Source organism: Mus musculus, chromosome 2 (assembly GCF_000001635.26).
Source record: "Mus musculus strain C57BL/6J chromosome 2, GRCm38.p6 C57BL/6J".
Taxonomy (NCBI): Eukaryota; Metazoa; Chordata; class Mammalia; order Rodentia; family Muridae; genus Mus; species Mus musculus.
The window spans coordinates 86,631,770-86,640,128 of NC_000068.7; the positions used below are offsets into that span (position 1 = coordinate 86,631,770).

The following is an 8,359-nucleotide window of genomic DNA, read 5'->3' on the forward strand; positions in this document are numbered from 1 at the left end:
CTTCCCATTACTTCAACTGAAACTCTTTCTTTTTTTAAGAAGCTGTACCGGGCTACTGTAGTGTAGTCCACAGTCTGATATCATGCCGTCAACAGCAAAAACTATTGTTAACAACAACAACAACAACAACCCCTCCCAACCCCCCCAAAAAACAAACAAACAAATAAAAAACTCTGTTGGATTCGCCATCTCTGACCTCAAGCTGTACTACAGAGTAATTGTGATAAAAACTGGATGATATTGGTACAATGACAGACACATAGATCAATGGAATAGAATTGAAGACCCAGAAATGAACCCATACACCTATGGTCACTTGAATTTTGACAAAGGAGCTAATACCTTTCAATGGAAAAAAGACAGAATTTTCAACAAAGGGTGGTGACCCAATTAGTGGTTAGCATGTAGAAGAATGTGAATTGACCCATTCTTATCTCCTTGTACAAAGCTTAAGTCTAAGTGGATCAAGGAACTCCACATGAAACCAGAGACACTCAAGCTTATAGAGGAGACAGTATAGAAGAGCCGTGAACATAGGGTCACAGGAGGAAAATTCCTAAACAGAACACTAATGGCTTGTGCTGTAAGATCAATAATTAACAATTGGGACCACATAAAATTGCAAAGCTTCTGTAAGGCAAAGGACACTGTCAATAAGATAAAAAAGGCTACCAACAGATTGGGAAAATATCTTTATCAGTCCTAAATCAGATAGAGGGCTATTATTCAATATATACAAAGAACTCAATAAGTTGGACTCCAGAAAACAAAATAACCTTATTAAATAATGCGGCACAGAACTAAACAAGGAATTCTCAACTGAGGAATACCAAATGACTGAGAAACACCTAAAAATGTTCAAAGCCCTAAGTCATCAGGGAAATGCAAATTAAAACAGTCCTGAGATTCTACCTCATGCCAGTCAGAATGGCAAAGATCAAAAATTCACATGACATCAGATGCTGGTGAGGATGTGGAGAAAGAGGAACACTCCTCCATTGCTGGTTGTATTGCAAGCTGGTACAACCACTCTGAAAATCAGTTTGACGGTTCCTTAGATAATTGGACATAGTAATATGGGAAGTTCCAGCAATACCACTCCTGTGCATATACCCAGAAGATTCTCCAATATGTAATAAGGACACATGCTCCACTGTGTTCATAGCAGCATTATTTATTATAGCTAGAAGCCTGAAAGAACCTAGATGTCCTTCAACAGAGAAATGGATACAGAAAATGAGGTACATTTATACAATGGAGTACTACACAGCTACTAAAAACAATGAATTTGAAATTCTTAGACTAATGGTTGGATATCATCCTAAGTAAGGTTACCCAATTACAAAAGAACACACATGATATGCACTCACTGATAAGTGGATACTAGCCCAGAAGCTCAGAATACCCAAGATACAATTTGCAAAACACATGAAACTAAAGAAGCAGGAAGACTAAAGTGTAGATACTTCGATCCTTCTACATATGTGGCTTTATACCCACAGATATTTGTAATCCACACATCTCATAAAAATATTATTTGCAATCAACGGTGAGCATTACAGAAACCTACAATCAATCTAATGGCAGGATTTTGGACCCTAGTTCTAGACCTTAAACCTCCAAAACAAATCTTGCATCTAAGGCTCAATCACAAAATATTGCAAAAGAGCGAGCAACAATCTTTTAAGAAGAAAAGAATTCAGATTTGGGGATGAGATTGTGTGTCTCCTAGTAATGCCCCACATTTCATTCTTAATTCTCATCAACATTATTGCATAGGCATGAGCTAATAGAGAGCAGTAATAGATATCTCTAAATGAACAGATCTTAATAATCTGAAGCCTCTGCCTTACACACACACACACACACACACACACACACACAAACAAATGAAAACAAACAAAACAGTGAGAGCCAAAGAATGCTGAAAGTGATAGAAAGTGGTCATCCCCAGGGAGAAGCACACTAATTGGTCATTCCACTGACAAATATCAACTCTTAAAACAAGCATTCAAGTAATATTATACAGATTGAGTAGGATATATTTAGGATTACATGTGTGTATATTAATACATATAAATATTTAATAAGACTTAATGAATAGATAGAAGACATCAATTTAATTAAAAAACAAGGAAAAGTATATGGGAAGTTTGGGAGGGAGTTAAAATGGAGTAATATATTTTAATTCCAAACATAAATTTAAAAAATTAGTTTGAGGTCTCTTAGGAGGTCAAGAATGGTTGAGTTAGTGAAAGTTGACTGTAGAGAAAGCTGTTATTCTGGAATGGGATCTAATCTTAAACAGATAACAATGGAATTTTGTTATCATAGCAATCCTGGTACCAGCCTTAACTTTGAAACATAAACACAAAAGCTGAGACTGGACAGCTTAGACAAATTTGAGTAATAAGGAGTCCTAAATAACGTTGGAGCAAGCAGTTAGACATTAATGTTTTAAATAAACCAAGTTATCAGTGTGAAGAAGAAATAGTCGTGACTCAGGGGCACTCTTTGAGTGTATCTATGTGATGTGTCTTATGAAATACTTCATGTAGGTGAGAGCTAAAATACATAAAAATCTACAGATGTGGTATTCAAGGGAAATTTACCAGTGTTAATAAAATTTTACACATCAATTTTAAAGATCATGGCCTTGTTGGACATCAATGGGAGGAGAGGCCCTTAGTCCTGAGAGGGCTCAATGCCTCATTCTAGGGGAATTCCAGGACAGGAAATCAGGAGTGGATGGATTGGTGAGCAGGGGGGGGGTGGGGAGGGGGGGAGGAGGAATGTGATATAGGATTTTGGGAGGGGAAAACAGGAAAGGGGATAACATTTGAAATGTAAATAAAGAAAATATCTAATAAAAAAAGGGGGGGCCCTTCCGGTCTGTGTCAGCACCAGGTGACCTTGGGCACTGAGTTGGCGGACACCCCCAAGGTCCTTCTTAGGACCACCAGTGAGTGGAACACAATTTCTGATCCAATTCAATCCTGCAGGACCTGAGATAGCATTAGATAAGCAGGAAACCAGGCCTGACCAGGGTCACAAGTCCCTTCTGGTCTGAGCCAGCAATGGGTCACCTTGGGCATGGAGTTGGCACACACCCCCAAGATCCCCTAGAGGACTCTCCACACCATCTTAGGACCACCAGTGAGTGGAACACAACTTCTGTTCCAATCATATCAAGCAGGACCTGAGACAGCATTAGGAAAGCAGGAAACCCAGCCTGACCAGGTTCACACAATTCCCTTCCGGTCAGAGGAGAGGTGTCCGCCCTGCGTGGGAGGGCATTACAGGAGCACCTGTGGGAGTCATCTTGGTTCCTGGATCCCTCTGAGACTAGTCTGTGCAGGTAAGAGTGTGGACTACCGAAGCTAACAGCTTCTGTGACAGGCTGAAGCAACACAGCTTCTGTGACAGGCTGAAGCAACACAGCTTCTGTGACAGGCTGAAGCAACACAGCTTCTGGGACAGGTCCTGTTTTGGGCCTTCATCTTCTGCCAGGAGGCAGGTCCAAACGCCAGATATCTGTACACCTTCCCTGTAAGAGGAGAGCTTGCCTGTAGAGAGTGCTCTAACCACTTAACCTCAGAGGAGAGAGCTAGTCTCCCAGGTCTGCTGATAGAAGCTAACAGAATCACTAGAGGAACAAACACTAACCAGAGACAACTATAACAACTAACTCCAGAGATTACCAGATGGCAAAAGGCAAACATAAGAATCTTACTAACAGAAAACAAGACCACTTACCATCATCAGAATGCAGCACTCCCACCTCACCCAGTCCTGGGCACCCCAACACACCCGAAAAGCTAGACCCGGATTTAAAAGCATATCTCATGATGATGGTAGAGGACATCAAGAAGGACTTTAATAACTCACTTAAAGAAATACAGGATAACACTGCTAAAGAGTTACAAGTCCTTAAAGAAAAACAGGAAAACACATCCAAACATGTGATGGAAATGAACAAAACAATACTAGGCCTAAAAAAAGAAGTAGACACAATAAAGAAAACCCAAAGTGAGGCAACGCTGTAGATAGAAACCCTAGGAAAGAAATCTAGAACCATAGATGCAAGCATCAGCAACAGAATACAAGAGATGGAAGAGAGAATCTCAGGTGAAGAAGATCCCATAGAGAACATGTGTACACCAATCAAAGAAAAAGCAAAATGCAAAAAGATCCTAACTCAAAACATCCAGGAAATCCAGGACACAATGAGAAGACCAAACCTACAGATAATAGGAGTAGATGAGAATGAAGATTTTCAAATTAATGGGCCAGTTAATATCTTCAACAAAATTATAGAAGAAAACTTCCCAAACCTAAAGAAAGAGATGCCCATGAACATACAAGAAACATACAGAACTCCAAAAAGAGTGGACCAGAAAAGAAATTCCTCCTGACACATAATAATCAGAATGACAAATGCATTAAATAAAGATAGAATATTAAAAGCAGTAATGAAAAAGGGTCAAGTAACATATAAAGGCAGGCCTATCAGAATTAAACCACACTTTTCACCAGAGACTATGAAAGCGAGAAGATCCCAGACAGATGTTATACAGACACTAAGAGAGTACAAATGCCAGCCCAGGCTACTATACCCAGCAAAACTTTCAATTACCACAGATGGAAAAACCAAAGTATTCCATGACAAAACCAAATTCACACATTATCTTTCTATGAATCCAGCCCTTCAAAGGATAATAAGTGAAAAAAACAATACAAGGACAGAAACCACTCCCTAGAAAAAGCAAGAAAGTAATCCTTCAACAAACCTAAAAGGAGATAGCCACAAGAACAGAGTGCCAAGTCTAACAACAAAAATAATAGGAAGCAACAATTACTTTTCCTTAATACCTCTTAATATCAATGGACTCAATTCCCCAATAAAACAACATAGACTAACAGACTGGCTAAACAAACAGGACCCAACATTTTGCTGCTTACAGGAAACCTATCTCAGGGAAAAGACAGACACTACCTCAGAATGAAAGGCTGGAAAACAACTTTCCAAGCAAATGGTGTGAAGTAACAAGCTGGAGTAGCCATTCTAATATTGAATAAAATTGACTTCCAACCCAAAGTTATCAAAAAAGACAAGGAGGGACACTTCATTCTCATCAAACGTAAAATCTTCCAAGAGGAACTCTCAATTCTGAATATCTGTGCTCCAAATGCAAGGGCAGCCACATTCATTAAAGAAACTTTAGAAACATTCAAAGCACACATTGCACGTAACACAATAATAGTGGGAGACTTCAACACACCACTTTTATCAATGGACAAATAATGGAAACAGAAACTAAACAGGGACACAGTGAAACTAACAGAAGTTCTGAAACAAAAGGATTTAACAGATATCTACAAAACATTTTATCCTAAAACAATAGGATATACCTTCTTCTCAGCACCTCATGGTACCTTCTCCAAAATTGACCATATAATTGGTCACAAAACAGGCCTCAAGAGATACAAAAATATTGAAAATGTCCCATGCATCCTTTCAGATCACCATGGGCTAAGGCTGATTTTCAATAACAAAATAAATAATATAAATCCAACATTCATGTGAAAACTGAACAATACTCTTCTCAATGATACCTTGGTCAAGGAAGGAATAAATAAAGAAATTAAAGACTTTTTAGAGTTTAATGAAAATGAAGCCACAACATACCCAAACTTATGGGGCACAATGAAAGCATTTCTAAGAGGGAAACTTGTAGCTCTGAGTGCCTCCAAAAAGAAACTAGAGAGAGTACACACTAGCAGCTTGACAAAACACCTAAAAGCTCCAGAACAAAAGTAAGCAAATTCACCCAAGAGGAGTAGACAGCAGGAAATAATCAAACACAGGGGCGAAATCAACCAAGTGGAAACAAGAACTATTCAAAGAACCAAACAAAGGAGGAGCTGCTTCTTTGAGAAAATCAACAAGATAGATAAACCCTTAGCCAGACTCACTAGAGGGCACAGGGACAGCATCGTGATTAACAAAATCAGAAATGAAAAAGGAGACATAACAACAGATCCTGAAGAAATCCAAAACACCATCAGATCCTTCTACAAAAGGCTATACTCAACAAAACTGGAAAACCTGGACGAAATGGACAAATTTCTAGACAGATACCAGGTACCAATGTTAAATCAGGATCAGGTTAATGTTCTAAACAGTCCTATATCCCCTAAAGAAATAGAAGCAGTCATTAATATTCTCCCAACCAAAAAAAAAGCCCAGGACCAGATGGGTTTAGTGGAGAGTTCTATCAGACTTTCAAAGAAGATCTAATTCCAGTTCTTCACAAACTTTTCCACAAAATAGAATCACAAGGTACTCTACCCAATTCATTCTATGAAGCCACAATTACTCTGATACCTAAAACACATTGTAACTCTTATTAATTTAGTGTGCTACAAATCACAGAAGAAAGTAGAAGAGGATATTTGAAAAGAAATGTTTCATTTGGATAAGGATGATGAGGGAGTCAAGAGTAGAAGTGACAGTAATTAAGGTTTATTTTACTAGTGTATGAAACTTGAATATATAAACTAAAATTAAATCAAAGCAGTATAATTTCATAAAACAGAGGTACATGCAGACATATACAAATGTTACAGTGTTTATTTCAGTAGAAAACTCTGCTTGAACATTCAAAATCATATTTTATACATACTATAATTTCTCTCATGCACAAGATGCATCATTAGATATAACTTCAGCTCTATAAGATATACCTTCAGTTCTATAGTTACAAAATCTGTTTGTATTTCATAACAGGCTTGGCAGTTATGTGCAGTAAATAATGTTCCAAGAAGAAAATTATTCTCCTCTAATAGAAGCATGATATTTAGAACCTTGATTAGCACCAGAATTCAAGTAGATAATACAGGATTCACACACTGGAGCTTGTTCTACATTCTGGAAGAAAGTAAAATGGTTTATATTCAAACCTGGTTTGAAGGATTTGTATGGCATTTAAATTTTAAGAAAATGTGTTGAATATTTTTTGCCATGTTCTTTGTAAAGCTTCTTTCACATCTTTGTTCCTCAGACTGTAGATCAGGGGATTCAATAAAGGGATGATTAGAGTATAAAGTATAGATGATATTTTTTCAGTATCAATTGAATGACTAGATACAGGTTTTACATACATAAATATCAGTGTCCCATAGAATATTGTAACCACTGTCAGGTGGGACCCACAGGTAGAGAAAGCTTTGCGTCTGCCCTCAGCAGAGTTCATCCTGAGAACAGCTATGAGAATGAGCAGGTAGGACATAAGCACGACGACAAGGGAAGAAATCAAATCAAAAGCTGCAAAGAACATAACTATAAGTTCAACTTCTTGTGTATTTGAGCAAAGCAATGATATTAAGGGAATACAATCACAAAAGAAATGATTGATGACATTGTAGCCACAGAAGGATAAAGAGAAAATATTTATGGTGACTACAAGGGACATAAATGTACAGTAAAGATAGGTCATTGTGACTAGAAGCCAACATACTTTATGAGACACGATGACAGTGTAGAGCAGAGGCTTACATATGGCCACATAGCGGTCATAGGACATTGCAGACAAAATAAAATGGTCACTGCCAATGAACAGAAGAAAAAAAGCTAGCGGTGTAGCACAAAGAGAGTAGGAAATTGCATTTTGATCTACAACAAAGTTTACCAACATTTTTGGTCCCACAGTTGTTGAATAAACAAAGTCAGTAAAAGCCAAATGCCTAAGAAAGAAATACATTGGTGTCTGTAGCTTGGCGTCTACATTGGTGAGGATGATTATCCCAAGATTGCCAACCACTGAGGTCAGGTAGATGACTAGGAACAACCCAAACAATGGAGCCTGCAGCTCAGGGTTCTCAGTGATTCCCATCAGGATGAATTCAGTCACAACTGTTAGGTTGTGTTTATCCATTCTCTATCAGAAGACCTGTCATCAGCAGAGGCAGAAAAATTGCAAATGTTTCAGAATTTATTATATGAAGGACAAAACAATTCCAATGTTAGAAATCGGGAACAGAGGTGAGGGGAAAGGGATAGGGGATTTTCAGAGGGGAAACTAGGAAAGGGTTTAACATTTGAAATTTTAAAAAGGAAAGAAAGAAAATATCTAATAAAAATAATAAAAAAGAGAAAAAGAAATATCTAAAATTTCTAACTTAATATTTTAAAATATTAATATTGAGCCAGGCATGGTGGCACACACCTTTAATGCCAGCACTTGGGTGGCAGAGGCAGGAGAATGTTTGAGTTCGAGGCCAGCATGGTCTAAAGAGTGAGTTCCATGAAGGCCAGGGCTACACAAAAAAACCCAGTCTCAAAAAAAAAATTAATAAT

The 8,359-nt window shown here is 37.9% G+C and overlaps 1 protein-coding gene across 1 annotated transcript; it reads right to left on the reverse strand.

The window, feature by feature from the left end:
- Positions 1–6,995: 6,995 nt before the first annotated feature.
- On the reverse strand, positions 6,996–7,949 carry Olfr1084 (olfactory receptor 1084). The gene has a single exon (NM_207135.2). The coding sequence runs from the start codon at positions 7,935–7,937 to the stop codon at positions 6,996–6,998; it is 942 nt and encodes a 313-aa protein (NP_997018.2). The 5' UTR covers positions 7,938–7,949.
- Between the last annotated feature and the right edge of the window lie 410 nt (positions 7,950–8,359).

What these genes read in the sequence shown, in the direction of transcription:
- Olfr1084 (NM_207135.2), bottom strand. Translation starts at nt 7,937, where the DNA reads ATGGATAAACACAACCTAACAGTTGTGACTGAATTCATCCTGATGGGA.